The 22,214-nt window shown below is 44.4% G+C and overlaps 1 protein-coding gene across 1 annotated transcript in view; it reads right to left on the bottom strand.

The window, feature by feature from the left end:
* The window catches only part of LOC126335267 (bromodomain-containing protein DDB_G0280777-like), a 55,312-nt gene extending 53,503 nt beyond the window's left edge, over nucleotides 1-1,809 (bottom strand). Inside the window, exon 1 of the mRNA XM_049998319.1 lies at nucleotides 1,751-1,809. Within this exon, the coding sequence (XP_049854276.1) occupies nucleotides 1,751-1,762 (12 nt within the window). The 5' untranslated portion in view covers nucleotides 1,763-1,809. The remainder of the gene's footprint in view (nucleotides 1-1,750) is intronic.
* Nucleotides 1,810-22,214: the final 20,405 nt, after the last annotated feature.

Here is a 22,214-nt window from a genome sequence, read left to right on the forward strand (position 1 = left end):
TCGAAAAGACGACTGCGCGGGGTTCCATTTCATTACGTACGTAGATGGTTATGTTCGGCTACTTGGTGACAGTTGGCAGCGATTCATGAACTTCATGTTTGCAAACAGCGACGAATTTTCTATGGATGACACTGCCTCATGCAACTAGTTAGAAGAACGTTTTGGACAATTGGAGAGAATGATTTGGCAACGCAGATCGCCCAACAGGAATCTCGTAGAACTTTTATGGGATGTAATCGAGTGGCCAGATCGTGCACAAAATCCTGCACCTGCAATTTGGGACGGCTGTAGAGGGAGTGTGGCTCAGTATTTCTGCAGGGGACTTCCAACGAGTTGTTAAGTCCATGCCGCATCGAGTTGCTGCACTGTGCCCGAAGAAAGGAGGGCCAACATGGTATTACATAGGGAGAAACGATCATCATAATAAAACATGGGACATCAGAGGTCTCGCGGAAAGATACAGGTGTTCGTTTTTTCCGCTCACTGTTCGACATTGGAATAATAGACAATTTGACGATGTCCGCCTCTGGTAGCTGAGTAGTCAGCGCGACGGAATGTCATACCTAAGGGCCCGGGTTCGATTCCTGGATGGGTCGGAGATTTTCTCCGCTCAGGGACTGGGTGTTGTCTTTATCATCATCATTTCATGCCCGCCGATACGCAAGTCGCCGAAGTGGCGTCAACGCGAAAGACTTGCACCACGCGAACGGTCTACCCCACAGGAGGCTCTAGCCACACGGCACTTACATTTACTGTGAAGATGTTTCGGTAACCGCTCTGCCAGGCACTTAAGTGCCACTTGCAGAGTATCCGGGTAGATGTAGATGTAGCATCTCAATGAATAACTGGCTAGCCCCGCTGGATTGATAGAGCAACCTGTTGACTGGTGCAACAGGCTGAACGAGACCCTTGTAAGCTTGGCAGGCTTGCGAAAACGTGAGTTGGATTGCTTTAACCACTGTGCGTCAGTAGACATGTAAACTTATGTCTTCGTTGTGGCAGGTTCAACTGCTTTAATGGTTGAAGCGGAGATAGGGGCAGGGAGGCTGGAAGGAGAATTTGTATACCTGTGGTTTACCGGGCTGCACATACAGGGTGGTCAGAAAATGTGTGAAATGCTGGTAGGGATGTTACAGGGCAGATTGTACTGAGGCATAAATGTTAAGGAAAAAACTGGATACGTTGCTCCGTTTCCGAGTTATTTAGCATAGAATTTAGCCAATCAGAGCGTCGCGCGCTCGCATTCAAGCGGCCTTCCAGGGGCGGTGTTGCCCAACGAGTGCTTTGCCTCGTTAGCTGAAACTTGAATTTACGGGCGCGACGATGTAATTGTCTAACTTTAATGCTAAATAACTCGGAAACGGCGCAACGTATCGAATTTTTTTCTTAACATTTATGCGTCAGTACAACTAGCCCTGTAACATCCCTAAAAGCATTTCACACATTTTCTGACCACCCTGTATATGTACCTGCTCTGGCGAACACTCGGCCACATATCGCACCATGACAGGCTATCATAATTACATTTCGGTATTCTGATGTCGGTAGTTAAACAGTTTTTCCTCGTGATTTTTCTGGTATTGTTTACACGCACACACGTATGTTGAGTCACTTCTGATGTACAGTGTAATCGCTGCAGTGGGACCGCACAAGTTTAAAAGCCACACAGCTGCCAGCCGTGCGTCTCGACCTCGCGACCCTACGTCCGCACCTTCACACCGGAGTACTACTTGTCAGCCAGTGGACTCACCTTGCTCGCCATGCTGCCAGTGGAGTGTGCTGCTCGCAGACCTCTGGGTGGAGTGCAGGCGGCCGCGAACGTCCGCTTATATACTAGGGGACCTGGCCAGCACATCCTGTGACGCCCTGGCCGCGTGCCGCGTACGGGCTTTCACTGCGGGACGTGCCACACATGGCTCATGCGACGGCGACGAGGAAGCCGGCCGCTTCCTAACAGTGCCGTGTGGGGACACGCACTCCAGCCCGACAGGCTCACGCTTAACTCGAATCGATCCACAAACAATCATTCCAAAGAGAAAACTGAATTCAGTTCGTCGTCTACACTCCACAAACCGCCCTACAGAATGTGGCGAGGGTACGTCTGGTACTGTGAGGTTATAATTAATGAGCAGCTACTCACGGAGTTACAATCAGGGGCCATAATCATCGTATGGCGACAAAACCTGGTAGGTATTCCGATGCCTTAATCCGGAGCAGATTTACTGTGGAAAAATATTTCGACGGACATTCAATAAGTAATGCAACGTATCTTTTTTCTGAAAGGAAGCTGGTTTTATTCAGGATTCCAACACACTCTTGCTTACAAAAGCCTATTTTGCAACATAATATCCGTTGAGTATGAACACCGATAGGGAGAGAGGGCTGCATGTCCCCATGGAATTATTTAACTCGTCGATGTCGGAGTCAACGTCTTGCTACATCAATAACCTCCCCATCGTCCACGTACTGCTTCGTAGGGTGTATCTTTCTCTGGGCCAAACAGATGTGGGAGTCGGAAGGCGCGAGATCCGGGCTGTAGGGTGAATGACGAAGCATAGTCCACGACGTTTTGTGAGCTCCATTTAGATAAGCAGCCTTGTGCGACGCCTCGCTTTTTCATGAAGAAGAATTTCGTTTGCATTTTTGTCGCTACGAACAGGCTAAAGCGATTTCTTCATTTTCCAGGACGTAGCACAATACTAGGGGCGTTTGAAAAGTCCGTACAAAGTCCGAGAGATGGAACTACCGGCGCGTATCGAGGTCATGTTTAGTTAGTAGCATCTTTGGAAGGAACACACGTCAAGTTTCATCCATATTGGTCTATGTCTTTGTGTTTGGCATTCGTGTGAATCAAGGAAGTCGAGTGATTGTCAAGAAATAGATGAAAGAGAATTTCGTGTGGTGTTTAAACATTACTTTATGAAAGGCAAAACGCCGCAGGAGAATAAAGAAAAGCTTGATAGACATTACGATTACTCTGCGCCCTGTGGACGTTACGACTCCAGAAATCATTGATAAAATCCACGATATGGTGATGGATGACAGAAGAGTTAAGGTGCGTGAGATTGCTAGTGCTGTGGGCATCTCGAATGAACGGGTATATAATATTTTGCTTCAACATTTGAACACGAGAAAGCTGTCCGAGAGATGGGTTCCGTGATTTTACTCATGCTTGACCAAAAACGGAATCGTGTCAAGTGGTGCAACGATTGTTTGCAGCTGTTCAGGAAGAATCCGCAGGCCTTTAAGCGTCGTTTCGTCACTGTGGATGAAACATGGCTACATTACTATACTCCTGAGACCAAACAACAACGTAAACAATGGGTTACCAAGGTAGAATCTGCATTAAAAGAGGCGATGACCATTCCTTCGGCCGGAAAGGTTATGATGTCTGTCTTTTCGGATTCGCAACGGTTAATCGCCGGCTGGAGTGGCCGAGCGGTTCTAGGCGCTACGGTCGCAGGTACGAATCCTGCCTCGGGCATGGATGTGAGTGTTGTCCTTAGGTTAGTCAGGTTTAAGTAGTTCTAAGTTCTAGGGGACTGATGACCTCAGAAGTTAGGTCCCATAGTGCTCAGAGCCATTTGAATCATTTTGAAAGGTTAATCCTTATCGACTATCTGGAAAAGAGTAAAACTATTACAGGTGCATATTATTCATCATTATTTGACCGTTTGAAATTCGAGCTGCAAGAAAAACGCCGGCGATTGGAAGAAAAAAAGTCCTTTTCCATCACGACAGTGCGCCAGCACACACCTCAGCAGTTGTGGTCGCAATATTAATGGAAATAGGATTCCAACTCGTTTCACATCTCCCCTATCCTCCTGACTTGGCTCCCTCAGACTACTATTTGTTCCCCAATTTTAACAAAGGGCTGGCGGGATAGATTTTATTCAAACGACGAGGTGATTGCAGCAACTAATAGCTATTCTGCTGACTTGGACAATTCCTATTATTCAGAAGGGATCAACAAATTATAAGCGCGTAGGACGAGATACAAAAGTCTAAAAGGAGACTATATTGAAAAAAAAGGTTTACCCCAAAACACGTAAGTAGTCGTTAGTTTTGCATGGACTTTTCAAACCCCCCTCGTAAGTAATGCAACGTATCTTTCTCTGAAAGAAAGCTCGTTTCGATCAGGATTCAACACACACTTTTGCCTGTAAAACCCTATTTTTCAACATAATATCCTTTTAGTGCGAAGACCTGTCGCCACGTTATTGAGAGGGCCTGTATGTCCTCATGGTACTACTCAGCTCGTCGACTTCGGTCAACGTCTTGCTACACCAATAACCTCCCCATCATCCACGTACTGCTTCGTAGAGTGTATCCTTCACTGGACCAAAGAGGTTGGAGTCGGAAGACGTGAGATCCGGGCTGTAGGGTGAATGACGAAGAACAGTCTACCGAAGTTTTGTGACCTCCTTTCAGATGCGCAGCCTCGTGTGAGATCTCTCTTTGTCATGGAGAAGGAGAATTCCGTTCGCATTTTTGTGGCTGCGAACACGCTGAAGCCATTTCTTCATTTTCCCGGACGTAGCACAATATACTTCATACGTGATCATTGCACGATGGTGGAGGACATCAAATAACCCCTTCAAAATTCCCAAGTCTGTAGTCGTTACTTCTCCGGCTGAGGGTGCGACTTTGAACTTTTGCTTCAGGGAACAGGTGGTGTGGCGCTGAGCGGGTGTGTTTCTGGCGCCAGTTTCCATCGATTGTAATTTTGATCTTTGAATCGACTTCGATGCTTATTTGTCTTCTTCACATTTTTGGCGGCAGGATTTAACGGAAGCGCGTTCGCTCTGCCACAGGCGGCTATCCGCGGTGCAAGGTGGAGTGACGTGGGACTGTGTATGGATGTAGCACGCCGAGAGGCCGAGTCAGCATCACGAAGGAGCGTGGCCAACTGCTACGACGCTTTTAATCGTGCAAGGCAGATCCATTGCCTATGGTAATAGCGTTTTCCTAGAGCTTGGAAGGAAAAGTTTCTTCGAATCTCTTACAAGGTACACAGGCCGAATGAATTGGAGTTGCTTCGGTGGGTTGTGTACATCTTAACTGAATATTCCAGTGTACTAAAACGATTTGGGACTGTTCCGGTTGTTTATCACTCAGTTCGGCGTCGTCACTTGATATCTCGACGGCAGTTAAGGGAGTGTAGCTACGCCCAACAAACAGACACGAAGTAATGCTGAATACGTAGATAGAAGTGCAACAAGTAGTGCGTAAGTCGGTATCTGGCGTTCCAAGCCACGCCGGGATATTTCTCCCATTCTACCTTGTAGTTCATTATTGTAGTCTGAGGTTTAAATGTGCGCCGAGATAACTGTGTATCTTTTTAACGTTTAGGCCATTATTTTATTGGTGGTTTTAAGCAATTGGTTCATTAAATTTTAAGGGCCGTGACTGGCCAAGAAACTCACGGAGTTAGTTGCGACGTTTATCAATGAAAGTTATTGATAATCTGTTCTCTAGATAAGATTGTGTATCTCATGCCTCAGAATACTGTCTGCCGCTGATGTGTTTTATGTTGCAGATCATTGGCAGTGGTCGATGCGAGCAAACCGGAAGCCGAGTACCACAGTGGTAGAATGATATTTAAGGCCCCACCCCCACCCCCTCCCCCCTCCCTTGCGTATGTTGTTACTGTCTTGTGATTCCATCTTTCCGGTGAAGAGCTATGGTGTCTGAAGTTAAGTACATTTCTATTTCATTTTCTGTCCCGTGGATCTCTTGCATTGGTTAAAATCCTTTCGTTTGCTCGCGTCTATCTGATTCATCAGCAGAATTGAAGCGGTCTCATTTTAGGGGCTATTTCTCATATTGTCATGTTCTAGTAGCAATTGTCTTATGAATATTTTTCATTAATAAACTTGGTTAACCAAACTTAAAAAATTTCTTTGGTGAAATTAATGCAGCTGCTTAGTGGTGGAAGTGGTTCTTGTTTTTACAAATAAAGATTTTATGGATATTGTTTTACTTAAGGAAAGTTGGCTAGCCAAATGTTGCAAGATCTTTGTTTGGGACTTAATGTACATTCTTTGCCGTTGGAAGTAATTAGAGTTCTGATAGGAATCGTGTGGAAATTAGTTTTATCTAAGTGATGAAATTTATCTGAGTTAGTTCACGTAGTCACATTCAATTTTTCTAGTTTTGTGGATATTAAAGAAATTTGTTGGCGTCATTTGTTAAAATTATGTGGCTTTATAACGCAATCGCCTTTGTATTATTGTTATGACTAGGATTTGATGAAAGTTTTATGATTGTAATTAAGCAATATGTGGCAAGTAAAACGGATTACGCCTGTGATCTCGGTGTGTCCTTGAGACCCACATCACAGGCGCTACTACATGGATTGTCGTTTGTTTCCACGTCGATGTGATGAAGCCATGTTTCATCGCCTGTGACGATGTTAGACAAAAAATTGTCATGATCGGCCTCGTAAAGTGCAAGAAAAATCGCACTGCCTAGTGCGCTTACGTCCGCTTTTAGCAGCGTCGAGTTGAGGACGTCTGCTTTGTCCCGGCAGTAAGGCCACGTGCGGGTATTTTGTGTTTCCTTTCTCCGTTAGGGTTAGTTTTGGTTTTACGTTCAGCGCGCTACGGCCTATTCCTATACCCAGGACACGGTAAAGATCGCTTTTCAGTAGGACCATGTCCGAGAATGTAGATCAGTACCGTCGAGATGAACTCAGACGTGATCCATCGCTCATTGTGGAGATACATTTTACCGTCACGGCCAGTATCATTACGTAATGATGTCATTTGCGACCGCAAGCACCGACGTGGTCAGTAAGTTCGCCGACGCCCCTAAGCTCAAACGCTCCGACAGTCATGTCGGAGCCCTGACGGTGGACAGCGCGGGACTTGGTGCGAGTATCTGACCTTCCTTTTCAGGCGTCGGAAGATGTCAAGACAGCATGTCGACCGTATGGCAACGTGATCAGCCATATAGTGACAAACTGGCAAACATTCGAAACGTACATATCAAATGGTTCAAATGGCTCTGAGCACTATGCGACTTAACATCTGTGGTCATCAGTCGCCTAGAACCTAGAACTAATTAAACCTAACTAACCTAAGGACATCACACACATCCATGCCCGACGCAGGATTCGAACCTGCGACCGTAGCAGTCACGCGGTTCCGGACTGAGCGCCTGGAACCACGATACCACCGCTGCCGGCCAACGTACATATCCCGTCACACCTGAAGATGGATGGGTGTCCTGGTGGCACCATGTACAACAGCCAGCCAACATCGAACTTGCTCCGGCTGCTGACGACAAGGCCATGTTAGGTTGGCGTGCCTTCAGCTTCGTCTTAAGTGCTCTCCACCACAGGATGTTATCAAAATGGTTCAAATGGCTCTGAGCACTATGGGACTTAAGGTCTTTGGTCATCAGTCCCCTAGAACATGGAAATACTTAAACCTAACCAACCTCAGGACATCACACAACACCCAGTCATCACAAGGCAGAGAAACAGGATGTTATCGTACCCACAGAGATCACTATCGTATCCCTACATTACATCAAACCACCCACGTCACTTTCGGTGAGCAGTGATAGGAGCGATGTGCCGAAGGAAACAGTAGCTTCCAAGAGGGCAGGACGCCACAACGTCTGAGATTTCAATAACTCCGATGACGTCTACTGCGTACAGAGGCCTCGAACCACCTGTGATCTTACATCAGGAGATGATGGACGTGGACGCTAGGGTCCTAAAGACTTAAAAGTAGCACAGGTCACACCATTATTAAAGAAGGGAAATAGGAGTAACACATTGAATTACAGACCCATATCACTGACCTCAAATTGCAGTATGACTTTGGAGCATATACTTACGAATCACTTTGAAGAAAAAATAATGGTTCAAAGGCTCTGAGCACTATGCGACTTCTATGGTCATCAGTCCCCTAGAACTTAGAACTACTTAAACCTAACTGACCTAGGGACATCACACAACACCCAGTCATCACGAGGCAGAGAAAATCCCTGACCCCTCCGGGGATCGAACCGGGGAACGCGGGCGTGAAAAGCGAGAACGCTACCGCACGACCACGAGATGCGGACTCACGTTGAAGAAAATGACTTATTGATACATAACCAACACGGATTCAGAAAATATCGTTCTTGTGCAACACAGCTAGCTCTTTACTCCCATGAAGTAATGAGTGCTGTCGACAAGAGATCTCAGTTCGATTCCACATTCCTAGATGTCCAGAAGGCTTCTGATGCCTTTCCTTACAAACGTCTATTAATCAAATAGCGTGCATATGTGGTATGATGTCAGTTGTGTGACGGGATTCGTGATTTCCTCTCAAAGAGGTCACAGTTCGTAGCGATAGACGGTAAATCATCGAGTAGAACAGAAGTGATATCTGGCGTTCCCCAAGGTAGTGTCATAGGCCCTCTGCTGTTCCTGATCTATATAAGTGATATAGGTGATAATCTGAGCAGCGCCCTTAGATTGTTTGCAGATGATGCTGTAATTTACGGTCTAGTAAAATAATCAGACGATCAATTCCAATTACAAAATGATCTAGAGAGAACTTCAATTATGGTGCGAGACGAGGCAACTGGCACTAAACAAAGAAAAGTGCGAGGTCATCCACATGGGTACTAAAAGAAATCCGATAAATTTTGGGTATACGATGAATCGCACAAATCTAAGGGCTGTCAATTGGACTAAATACCTAGTAATTCCAATTACGAGCAGCTTAAGTTGGAAAGACCACATAGATAATACTGTGGGGAAGGCGAAACGAAGACTTCGCTTTGTTGGCAGAACACTTAGAAGATGCGAAAAATCCACTAAACGGTTCTAGGCGCAACAGTCTTTAACCACTTGACCGCCACGGTCGCAGGTTCGAATCCTGCCTGGGGCATGGATGTGTGTGATGACCTTAGGTTTGTTAGGTTTAAGTAGTTCTAAGTTCTAGGGGGCTGATGACTTCAGAAGTCCCATAGTGCTCAGAACCATTTGAACCAAACCCACTAAAGAGACAGCCCACATTACACTTGTCTGTCCTCTGCTGGAACATTGGCTGCGCGGTGTGGGATCCTTACCAGGTAGGATTGACGGAGGACACGAAAAGGTGCAAAGAAGGGCAGCCCGTTTCATGCTACCGCGCGACAAGGGTCAGTGTGTCACTGATCGCTGATATGATACGCGAGTTGGGGTGGCAGTCGTTGAAACAAAAGTGGTTTTTCTTTGGGGCGAGATCTATTTACGAAATTTCAATCACCAGCTTTCCCTTCCGAATGCGAAAATAGCAAAATAAGAGAAATCAGACTCGAACGGAAAGATTTAGGTGTTCCTTTTTGCCAGTGGCCATTCGGGAGTGCAATTGTAGAGAAGTAGTATGAAAATGGTTCGATGAAGCCTCTGCCAGGCAGATAGGTGTGAATAGCAGAGTAACGATGTCGATATAGATGCGCAAGCGTCGGCCTTTTTTTTTTTTGGTCATCTTTCCTGTGCTAACCTCTTCATCTCAGAGTAGCACTTGCAACCTACGTCCTCAATTATTTGCTTGACGTATTCCAATCTCTGTCTTCCTCTACAGTTTTTGCCCTCTACAGCTTCCTCCAGTACCATGGAAGTCATTCCCTCATGTCTTAGCAGATGTCCTACCCTCCTGTCCCTTCTCCTTATCAGTGTTTTCCACATATTCTTTTCCTCTCCGATTCTGTGTAGAATCTCCTCTTTCCTTACCTTATCAGTCCACCTAATTTTCAACATTCGTCTATAGCACCACATCTCAAATGCTTCGATTCTCTTCTGTTCCGGTTTTCCCACAGTCCATGTTTCACTACCATACAATGCTGTACTCCAGACGTACATCCTCAGAAATTTCTTCCTCAGATTAAGGCCGGTATTTGATATTAGTAGACTTCTCTTGGCCAGAAATGCCTTTTTTGCCATAGCGAGTCTGCTTTTGATGTCTTCCTTGCTCCGTCCGTCATTGGTTATTTTACTGCCTAGGTAGCAGAATTCCTTAACTTCATTGACTTCGTGACCATCAATCCTGATGTTAAGTTTCTCGCTGTTCTCATTTCTACTACTTCTCATTACCTTCGTCTTTCTCCGATTTACTCTCAAACCATACTGTGTACTCATTAGACTGTTCATTCCGTTCAGCAGATCATTTAATTCTTCTTCACTTTCACTCAGGATAGCAATGTCATCAGCGAATCGTATCATTGATATCCTTTCACCTTGTATTTTAATTCAACACCTGAACATTTCTTTTTTTTCCATGATTGCTTCCTCGATGTACAGATTTAAGAGTAGGGGCGAAAGGCTACAGCCTTGTCTCACTCACTTCTTAATACGAGCATGTCGTTCTTGATCGTCCACTCTTATTATTCCCTCTTGGTTGTTGTACATATTGTATATGACCCGTCTCTCCCTATAGCTTACCCATACTTTTTCCAGAATCTCGAACAGCTTGCATTATTTTATATTGTCGAACGCTTTTTCCAGGTCGACAAATCCTATGGACGTGTCTTGATATTTCTTTAGCCTTGCTTCCATTATTAGCCGTAATGTCAGAATTACCTCTCTCGTGCCTTTACTTTTCCTAAAGCCAAACTGATCGTTACCTAGCGCATTCTCAATTTTCTTTTCCATTCTTCTGTATATTATTCTTGTAAGCTACTTCGATGCATGAGCTGTTAAGCTGATTGTGCGATAATTCTCACACTTGTCAGCTCTTTCCGTCTTCGGAATTGTGTGGATGATGCTTTTCCGAAAGTCAGACTCATATATTCTACACACCAACGTGAATAGTCGTTTTGTTGCCACTTCCCCTAACGATTTTAGAAATTCTGATGGAATGTTATCTATCCCTTCTGCCTTATTTGACCATGAGTCCTCCAAAGCTCTTTGAAATTCCGATTCTAATACTGGATCCCCTACCTCTTCTATATCGACTCCTGTTTCTTCTTCTATCACATAAGACAAATCTTCACCCTCATAGAGGCTTTCAATGTATTCTTTCCACCTATCTGCTCTCTCCTCCGCATTTAACAGTGGAATTCCCGTTGCACTCTTAATGTAACCACCGTTGCTTTTAATGTCACCAAAGGTTGTTTTGACTTTCCTGTATGCTGAATCTGTCCTTCCGACAATCATATCTTTTTTGATGTCTTCACATTTTCCTGCAGCCATTTCGTCTTAGCTTCCCTGCACTTCCTATTTATTTCATTCCTCAGCGACTTGTATTTCTGTATTCCTGATTTTCCCGGTACATGTTTGTGCTTCCTCCTTTCATGAATCAACTGAAGTATTTCTTCTGTTAGCCATGGTTTCTTCGCAGCTACCTTCTTTGTACCTATGTTTTCCTTCCCAGCTTCTGTGATGGCCATTTTTAGATACGTCCATTCCTCTTCAACTGTGTTGCCTACTGCGCTATTCCTTACTGCTGTATCTATAGCGCTAGAGTACTTCAAACGTATCTCGTCATTCCTTAGAACTTCCGCATCCCACTTCTTTGCGTATTGTTTCTTCCTGACTAATGTCTTGAACTTCAGCCTACTCTTCATCACTACTATATTGTCATCTGAGTCTATATCTGCTCCTGGGTACGCCTTACAATCCATTATCTGATTTCGGAATCTCTGTCTGACCATGATGTAATCTAATTGAAATCTTCCCGTATCTCGCGGCCTTTTCCAAGTATACCTCCTCCTCTTGTGATTCTTGAACAGGGTATTCGCTATTACTAACTGAAACTTGTTAAAGAACTCAATTAGTCTTTCTCCTCTTTCATTCCTTGTCCCAAGCCCATATTCTCCTGTAACCTTTTCTTCTACTCCTTCCCCTACAACTGCATTCCAGTCGCCCATGACTATTAGATTTTCGTCCCCCTTTACGTACTGCATTACCCTTTCAATATCCTCATACACTTTATCTATCTGTTCATCTTCAGCTTGCAACGTCGGCATGTATACCTGAACTATCGTTGTCGGTGTTGGTCTTCTGTCGATTCTGATTAGAAAAACCCGGTCAATGAACTGTTGACAGTAACAGACCCTCTGCCCTACCTTTACGGATAATGAGGTATCAACGGATTGTCCACCGCACCAATATGGGAGTACATGTCCATATACAATAATCACGTCGACGTCTCGAGAAATTGCGACGGGTCTCTTCAGACGAAAGTCTTCTTCGCGCATCTGTCCCGGAAGAGGATGATGATGTTGATTTAGAAGACACGTCGAACGACGGTACTAGACGACCGCCTCCCCCTCCCCCCGCCCCCACCTTGGTCATGCTGCAGGTATCACATGACACCACAGCGGGACGCCGGCGTCGGGCGTCTTGTACGGTGATGGTACAGTGCCGACCAGTAACACAGCAGCCCACGATGAAGAGCATGGAGAGTCACTGCTCAGACCAATACTGCCATTTGTCCCGTGGGCTGATGACGTTGAGGATTCCAATGGTGTAGCGCTAGGGCAGGTGGGGGGCTGAGGCATTTCGTCTGCCTCCTCTGACCGCCAGCCTCGTTAAAGGGGTTGCAGGCCGTGGTGTTCAGGTATTTTCCTCTCCCACTTGTCTGTTGTGACAACCAGCCCGCGGGACTGGACAACAGACCTTCCACCTAACCATTATTGATGGTTCACGGGACATTGTTGATAACATTCATACTAGAATATTGAGGAAAGATTCGAACCTGTTAAATGAGGATAACTCTTGACCGGGAAAAATCAGTGCACAAAATTTATACAAGTATGGAGTACAAGAGCCAGATATCTAAGCCGGCCGCTGTGGCAGAGCGGTTCTAGGCGCTTCAGTCCGGAGCCGCGCTGCTGCTGCGGTCGCAGGTTCGAATCCTGCCTCTGGCATAGATGTATGTTATGTCCTTAGGTTAGTTAGGTTTAAGTAGTTCTAAGGCTAGGGGACTGATGACCTCAGATGTTAAGTGCCATAGTGCTCAGAGCCATTTGAACCAGAGATCTAATAAGATAGCAAGTGCGTTTAAGAACATTCATGTTAACGTAGGTTTCAGTAGTAAAAATACTTTAGGTAAAGTACTAACGCATTCTACTGAGCACACTGACCCTGTGATCAAGTCTGACATTTATAAAATTAGACGTAGTAATTGTAATACGTTCTATATTGGCCAAACTGTAGATCATTCAACGAACGATTCCGAGAGCACACATCCCTACATACAATTAAACATTAAACGTTTAAGGAACATCTCAAAACCATTAAGCATCACGTAGAATGCATTTTTGACAGTTTAGAGATTTTACACTTTATAGATAAAGGAGGAACGATGGATTTACTAGAAGAGGTGGAGAAATTTATCCTTTGGGTAATGAACCTGATGACCTGTTAAGTGAGCAGGTAGTTTTTAAAAATAAACACTTCTTTGAAACATTTAGTGACTTCTTCTAATTTTATGAGTTACACATATGTTTTTATGTCATGTACATTTATTTCTGACTACCTTTGTTATACAGAAGTGTTAATAGTGATGGAATATTGTCCTATAAACTTTTCGTGAGTTTTATATCTTGCGAATTCCCTGTTATCTTCACGACATATTTTTAGAGATTTACGATGATATACCTAATGTGAGGGTGTAAGTGGGCAGAAGTTATTGCCTGCTGTTCATTCATCGGCTTCCTTCTCAAGCTTGCATCGACCTTCTTATGATATATTCTAAGTCCTTCGTGCGCCATTTACTGAACTGCGATATATCGACTCGTTTTAAGTAGGCTCTTCCAGGTGGTATGGGACAGGTTGTGATGTCATCTTTGGCCCTCTAGTTTCAATGGATGTTTTGACAGTTGCTGACGGTGGTCCAAGGAGCACGAATGCCCGTGTAAGTATGTTTTTGAGGCTACCAGACCTTATCAGTGATATATTTTCCGTTGCTTTATTACTCATGTTGACCTCTCTCTTCAGAATAATCGTTACGAGACCAGTTAAAAGTGCTGCTATATTTTGCAACATGAAGGTTACTCGATTGAAGCAGGTGAGTAGACATCCTCTCGTGTTTATTTATGATCAATTATGGCTTAATGTAGGTCCGACTTACCAAATGGTAGTGGAGTTACATGACATGTTTCGTACAGTTTGACCATTAGTGTGTGAGTACTTAAGGTTTAGTTACATAGATGCTTCTGTTCATTCGGTTTTACAGTATCCTAATGACAGCTGTAATTGTCACATCTACGCAATTTTCGTCTGCATTTAAATGTTGTAACTATGTCAGTGTAGAAGCGATTATATTATAGTGACTTTTCCGCGATTACATGATTAAGAAGTGAGATATTCGGATATTATATGATATATATCATCCTGTACTTTGCTAATTTGGGATCCAATGTGGGATCTCATTTGATTTAACATTTTATAGTATGTACTTGAGTTTACCTCTTGGATTTTGCGATCGCCAGCGATCTATATGAAACAGTCAACATCCGGGTTGGTTGAGCACTATTCGGTATTTAAAATCCATAGTGACGTAGTGGAATAGTATATTTGTCATTTGCACGACTTCCTATATCGAGACTACTGTTGATTTTTTTCATTCCATAGATAGTCCCCAGAAGTATGCTGTTAGGAATTTTCTGCCGAAGTAACTGATGTGGGTTCCATCTTCCAGATAGTGTTCATGCAAATAGAAACATAAAAACTTTGTGTTATCGTTGGAAAAGTTGTGCTTTTTGAAAAGATAACGCACGCAATATCCACTTTCCTGTTGTGTTATCCAAGGTCTTATCACATGTGTGGACACATACTTACTTTTTGTTTTTTAATTTTCGTATTTTTACTTTTATTTTTTACTTCTTCCAGTCATCATCCTCCTTGTGAAATATTGTCTAATAAACACTGAATACAGGTTTGGTGCTTCAATAGGTGTAATGGCTTTTTAATGTATCGTTTCTTTATGTCTACTTATCATAAATAGGCCTATTGCTTATAGTGCACTCCCTTTACTTGACCTTATAAAGGATCCTGTTACCTCCTATAAATACGATTAGTCGGCCATTTACCCGTCTTTCATTTTTTGACAAAACCAGTAGAGTCTGCCATGTATAACCATACATTTTTGCAGACAAGGGATGTACTGGACTCATTGTTACATTACTGTGACACTTCGGCTTTATGAATACTTCCATTACGTTACTGAGGATTTCACAATGCATGAATAACTAATTTCTGATCGTACACATTCCGTTGTATCATTTAGATTTTAATTAAGACTGCGTTCTTTTAATTGTATAAGTTAATATGTAACACTTGCATCTTTTAGACAATACGATCAGTATTTTAGTATGCACATATTGCTCTCTTATAACCTTCACTGTATATATTTTAATTACGTAAGTTAATATGCAACAGTTGCATCTCGTAGACAATACGGTCTGTATTTTAATATGTACTTATTGCTCTGGCATAACATTCAGTGTGTAGGCCTGAAGATGGACGTAGTGTATAGTTGAAACTGGTAACCTAAAAATGTTTTAAATGGCTCTGAGCACTATGGGACTCAGCTGCTGAAGTCATAAGTCCCCTAGAACTTAGAACTACTTAAACCTAACTAACCTAAGGACATCACAAACATCCATGCTCGAGGCAGGATTCGAACCTGCGACCGTAGCGGTCGCGCGGTTCCAGACTAGCCTAAAAATAAAACCTAAATAATGGCGATTGGTATTGTTTTATTGGATGCTGACCAGCCGTAGTCCTATACTATATACAGAAGATGGGGTTAGAACTGAATTTATGGCCTTGGTAATACACAGCAAGTAACGGCCTCAGTGGTACATTTATCACCAACACAAAGACAGTCATCAGTTTACATGCAAAATTTGCACCAATGAAATAAATACAAAGATACAACTCGATTGCGGCCAGGATTAATCACAATAAACTGAGATGTATCAGTGATACATAAGGCACCAACAGGAGAAGCACAGATATCAGAGCGCGAGAAGTACAGACAGAAAAAATTTCGACTAAATATCCTGACACTGGTGAAAACATGAGGGCAAGTATCCAGTTCCACAAAGCATGGATCGGCAGGGAGGTGCAAATCCCCCGAAGGCCGTAGGAGCACGCCGTCGATACAGTGACGTGACTGCCACTACCCAAAGGTGTGACAAGTTGATCTGGGCACAAACAGAAGGAACGGCTGAAAGAGGGGTGATGCGCCCGAAAATCCATTAGTGGTCACCTTTTCGCTGAGCCCCTCCTGCCCCTTCTCAACCCACTGCCGACTTATTTCAAACTCTGAGTCAGCGACGATCATCTACAAGAACCGGAAGCTAAATTCAGGCCGCCTATAGGGGCGCCACTGAAAGAAGGCACAGGGGAGACAGAGATCAAATGAACTATAGCCGTCATGGCTCAGAGATGACTCCCTGCCGGCCGAAGTGGCCGTGCGGTTCTAGGCGCTGCAGTCTGGAACCGCGAGAGCGCTACGGTCGCAGTTTCGAATCCTGCCTCTGGCATGGATGTGTGTGATGTCCTTAGGTTAGTTAGGTTTACGTAGTTCTAAGTTCTAGGGGACTAATGTCCTCAGAAGTTGAGTCCCATAGTGCTCAGAGCCATTTGAACCATTTGACGCTACCTCACCCTACTCATGGAAAGAGCTCGGGCTCGTCTGTGACAGGGCGGCGGTCCCCTACATTAGTTCCGGCCTGAAGCTGCGGTGTAGATGCCCGTTGAGCCTTACATTCCCGTTCCTGATCGTGATGGAACTGGCCACTGTCGATCGACCGTTTATGTTAGGAAACCTCCCGGCTCCCTTCAATCATCTTGGGCGATTCTATTTGGACAACAGTTATCTACGGTAAGTGACCCAGATCCCACTTTTGGCAACGATCATACGACTCTACGGTAAACTACAGCGGTACCGCTGGCCTAAAATGATCGAATCCAAATATCCTAATGAGTGGCAAGTGAAGTGCAGAAAGTTGTACCACCTCTTACTTCACTGACGCACTATGCGTGTGATATGTGGCTGTCAACAGGAAGTATTTGACACACTACCGACAAACACCGACTCAACTCTGGCGATGTGGAGCGGATGTGGTACCTTACGCGCAAAATATTGCTGTATATACTTCTTGCACCGCCCTCCATAACGGCGCACACGTTAGTCTTTTACTGGGTGAAATGTTTCACCCCAGCTTTCGGACAAATGCAGTCTTCTGGATCCGTGGCCAGGCTGTGAAATATCTCCGTCGTGACAACTCCATACACGTTATGGTGTTTGGTGCTACCTCCATGAGCGGCACCACGTTATTGATCGCCACCCGAAATACTGTCAACATTTTTTAAATGACCTATGGAGAGTCTTGAACCATCCACCGAGTAGCTGGAACGCCCCCGCGAGACGAGTTGATATGACTGATCATATTCTTTAACTAACGTATGTGACACGGATTGAAACCAGAAGACATGCCGGGTGACACGGCGTCACTAAACGATGGTGCGTTCCTTCCACCCGTGTATGATAATTTCGTTCTCCCCCCTCTCTGACTTAGTATGGCGTGCCATAGGTGTCCCCCACTGATTTCTTCATACATACATAAAAATAATAAATAAAATAAAATAACGTAATTGCTGCTCTACGGCTGTAAAGCACTGTTATTGTCTTTGTTTTTCGTTTGCCACATACTTCCCCTTGTCTCCGTTTTCCTGAGGGTGTGACAGGGACACCGTGGCCAGGCATCGGGTTGCGACCTCTGCCTATTCTGCCCCACTCATCCCCTCCTTTACACACCTAACTGGAAAAAAGTACGCACGAGATCCCAGGTTGGAGTCCCGGTCCGGTACATATTGCGACTAATCGCCGCTGATTGCACATGAGGTCTCAAAGCAGCTGACATCAATACTTTCTTCCCTTTCCTTTCTCTCCCGTGCACCTTCACTTTGCAGTCAGTTTGTTTCAGTCCCCCTGCAGCTCTTCTTTTCTCTCATTATGGAGCGAGTACAAACTTCTCTTTAGAGCTATAAAGCTGAATGCTATGTTTCTATGTTGTGTCAAGCTATAATGTGAAATAAAAAGTGTTGTCGTATCGTGAGGTAGTCTCTTGACTTTGTCGGTGAAAAACGCAAGGCCTGAAATCATATTCCAGCAAAGCGAGCAACACTATATTAAGAATAAACCAAAAGATGTACTCATCTTTCTCTACGTTATTGTTTTTCGAACATTTAGTATATGATTTCTTTTTCCTTGAACTTTAAAAATATACTGGGTCAGCACTTTGTGATGCTCGAAGAAAACATAATCTGGATGCAAAGTTGAAAGAGTTGTTTCTACGTAGTTTTGGAAACAGAATCATTTCAAATGGAAGAAATGCAGAAGTACATAGAACAGTCTTGTCAAGATTTAAAAGATGATCTGGGGTATTTGGCAGACTTCATAGTTCATTTAAGGATAAATTCAGTATTGCACCCAAATTCTAGAACAAATACGTCCAAATGGGACACGTCCTTCTACAGGTACGAGAGTACATTAATTTGTAACACGTACGTTACTGAAGTAGAACTGTATCCCTTGTTAATCTAAAGGTTTACATTTGAAATACACTCCTGGAAATTGAAATAAGAACACCGTGAATTCATTGTCCCAGGAAGGGGAAACTTTATTGACACATTCCTGGGGTCAGATACATCACATGATCACACTGACAGAACCACAGGCACATAGACACAGGCAACAGAGCATGCACAACGTCGGCACTAGTAAAGTGTATATCCACCTTTGGCAGCAATGCAGGCTGTTATTCTCCCATGGAGACGATCGTAGAGATGCTGGATGTAGTCCTGTGGAACGGCTTGCCATGCCATTTCCACCTGGACCAGCGTTAGTGCTGGACGTGCAGACCGCGTGAGACGACGCTTCATCCAGTCCCAAACATGCTCAATGGGGGACAGATCCGGAGATCTTGCTGGCCAGGGTAGTTGACTTACACCTTCTAGAGCACGTTGGGTGGCACGGGATACATGAGGGCGTGCATTGTCCTGTTGGAACAGCAAGTTCACTTGCCGGTCTAGGAATGGTAGAACGATGGGTTCGATTACGGTTTGGATGTACCGTGCACTATTCAGTGTCCCCTCGACGATCACCAGAGGTGTACGGCCAGTGTAGGAGATCGCTCCCCACACCATGACGCCGGGTGTTGGCCCTGTGTGCCTCGGTCGTATGCAGTCCTGATTATGGCGCTCACCTGCACGGAGGCAAACACGCATACGACCATCATTGGCTCCAAGGCAGAAGCGACTCTCATCGCTGAAGACGACACGTCTTCATTCGTCCCTCCATTCACGCCTGTCGCGGCACCACTGGAGGCGGGCTGCACGATGTTGGGGCGTGAGCGGAAGACGGCCTAACGGTATGCGGGACCGTAGCCCAGCTTCATGGAGACGGTTGCGAATGGTCCTCGCCGATACCCCAGGAGCAACAGTGTCCCTAATTTGCTGGGAAGTGGTGGTGCGGTCCCCTACGGCACTGCGTAGCATCCTACGGTCTTGGCGTGCATCCGTGCGTCGCTGCGGTCCGGTCCCAGGTCGACGGGCACGTGCACCTTCCGCCGACCACTGGCGACAACATCGATGTACTATGGAGACCTCACGCTCCACGTGTTGAGCAATTCGGCGGTACGTCCACCCGGCCTCCCGCATGGTTCACGTCCACGCTGTCGCGGCATGCTACCAGTGTTAAAGACTGCGATGGAGCTCCGTATGCCACGGCAAACTGGCTGACACTGACGGCGGCGGTGCACAAATGCTGCGCAGCTAGCGCCATTCGACGGCCAACACCGCGGTTCCTGGTGTGTCCGCTGCGCCGTGCGTTTGATCATTGCTTGTACAGCCCTCTCGCAGTGTCCGGAGCAAGTATGGTGGGTCTGACACACCAGTGTCAATGTGTTCTTTTTTCCATTTCCAGGAGTGTACATTAGCGCTAACCATGACAGTAGTTCAGACTGAAGTAGTGGTTCCTAACCAAATAAGCTCGTTTGTGGACCCGTGGTCTCTATAACGGTTTAGCTTCTCCTGTCGCATATTTATGTCAGTTTTCATTATTAATTATGACACGTCCTTTACAGGCGGTAGTGGACTCGTGATGAGACACAGAACGCCGCTTAGTCTCATACATATTTGTTGTGGTCTTCAGTCCTGAGACTGGTTTGATGCAGCTCTCCATACTACTCTATCCTGGCCAAGCTTCTTCATCTCCCAGTACCTACTGCAACCTACATCCTTCTGAATCTGCTTAGTGTATTCATCTCTTGGCCTCCCTCTACGATTTTTTCCCTCCACGCTGCCCTCCAATGCTAAATTTGTGATCCCTTGATGCTCAGAACATGTCCTACCAACAGATCCCTTCTTCTGGTCAAGATGTGTCATAAACTTCTCTTCTCCCTAATCCTATTCAATACTTCCTCACAGTTATGTGATCTATTCTTCTAATCTTCAGCATTCTTCTGTAGCACCACATTTCAAAAGCTTCTATTCTCTTCTTGTCCAAACTATTTATCATCCACGTTTCACTTCCATACGCGGCTACACTCCATACAAATACTTTCAGAAACGACTTTCTGACACTTAAATCTATACTCGATGTTAACAAATGTCTCTTCTGCAGAAACGCATTCCTTGCCATTGCCAGTCTACATTTTATATCCTCTCTATTTCGACAAACATCAGTTATTTTGCTCCCCAAGTAGCAAAAATCATTACTACTTTAAACGTCTCATTTCCTAGTCTAATTGCCGCAGCATCACCCGATTTAATTCGACTACATTCCATTATCCTCGTTTTGCTATTGTTGATGTTCACCTTATATCATCCTTTCAAGACACTGTCCATTCCGTTTAGCTGCTCTTCCATGTCCTTTGCTGTCTCTGACAGAATTACAATGTCATCGGCGAACCTCAAAGTTTTTTATTTCTTCTCCATGGATTATAATTCCTACTCTGAATTTTTCCTTTGTTTCTTCACTTTTTGCTCAATATATAGATTGAATAACATCGGGAGTAGGCTACAACCCTGTCTCAATCCCTGCTTCCCTTTCATGCTCCTCGACTCTTATAACTGACATCTGGTTTCTGTACAGATTGTAAACAGCCTTTCGCTCCCTTTATTTTACCCCCGCCACCTTCAGAATACATTAGTTATAAGGTGATATTGTTATTTAATCTGTAATCAATTAAGCCACCAACCGTCGCCCCATCTCTTCTCCCCCTACTTCTCTTTCCTCACGAACTATGAACTTTGCCGCCGTGGTTTGCACGCTTCAACGATACGGATAACTGTAGTAGAACTGACAACAGCGGAAGTGTAGCTATGAACAGATCAAGATATGGTTCCTGAAGAGCGACAGCTGCTTCTCAGTAGTTGAAGGGACAACATCGTTGAAGTCTTATTTGTCCTTTCAACGTTAGACAACATGACGTTTGTACATTGGTTCTGCTGACGACTGCAAGTGAGGAAAACCACAGCAGTAGAAGAACATGCAGTTCTACAATATGTTTGCGTGTCAGTTTTTGCTGTTGAAATATAGCGGAGATAAAATAATCCCTCATTCGGATTTGCACGGGGATTAATGAGAAGGGCTGTGTTATTAGAAAAGAAATCTAGCGTCCTACAAGTCTGAACGTTGCATGTTAAAAGTGCAAAATTAAAAAAAATGTTCTAAAATAATTATTTGAAAGAAAGGCCATTCAGAAACAGCAATAGGCAACACGTGAGTGAAACCGCCGAAAGAAATGCATTAGAAAAGGAACTGGCAGCTTTGCGGTGATGAGATAATGAAGCACAAGAGGAACAACGACGCAAAAAGACAGAACGCAGTAGAAATGTCATGACAAAATACGAAATGTAATATAAATTTAATGGATGAAAGTAGAAATTATGAAAATACAACAACTAACGCATGCAAAAGGAATGCAGACGTTTAAAATATTACATTCGCAGAAAATAAAAAAAATTGTAAATCAGACTGGCTAGAGGAGAAATGAAAAGTAATAGAAGTGTGAAAGACAGAGATATATATATGAATCATACAAAAACATTGAAGAAATTTCGCAGAAATGAGAAGAGGCTGTATGATTATTAAGTGCTCTCTTGTCAGATGGCAAGCCAATAACAACGAAAGAAGGGATTCTGAAATATAGAAAAATATCTATAAAACGAAGACACCTGGAGTGAACAGTATTCCTTCAGAACTGAA

This window comes from Schistocerca gregaria, chromosome 1 (assembly GCF_023897955.1).
Source record: "Schistocerca gregaria isolate iqSchGreg1 chromosome 1, iqSchGreg1.2, whole genome shotgun sequence".
Taxonomy (NCBI): Eukaryota; Metazoa; Arthropoda; class Insecta; order Orthoptera; family Acrididae; genus Schistocerca; species Schistocerca gregaria.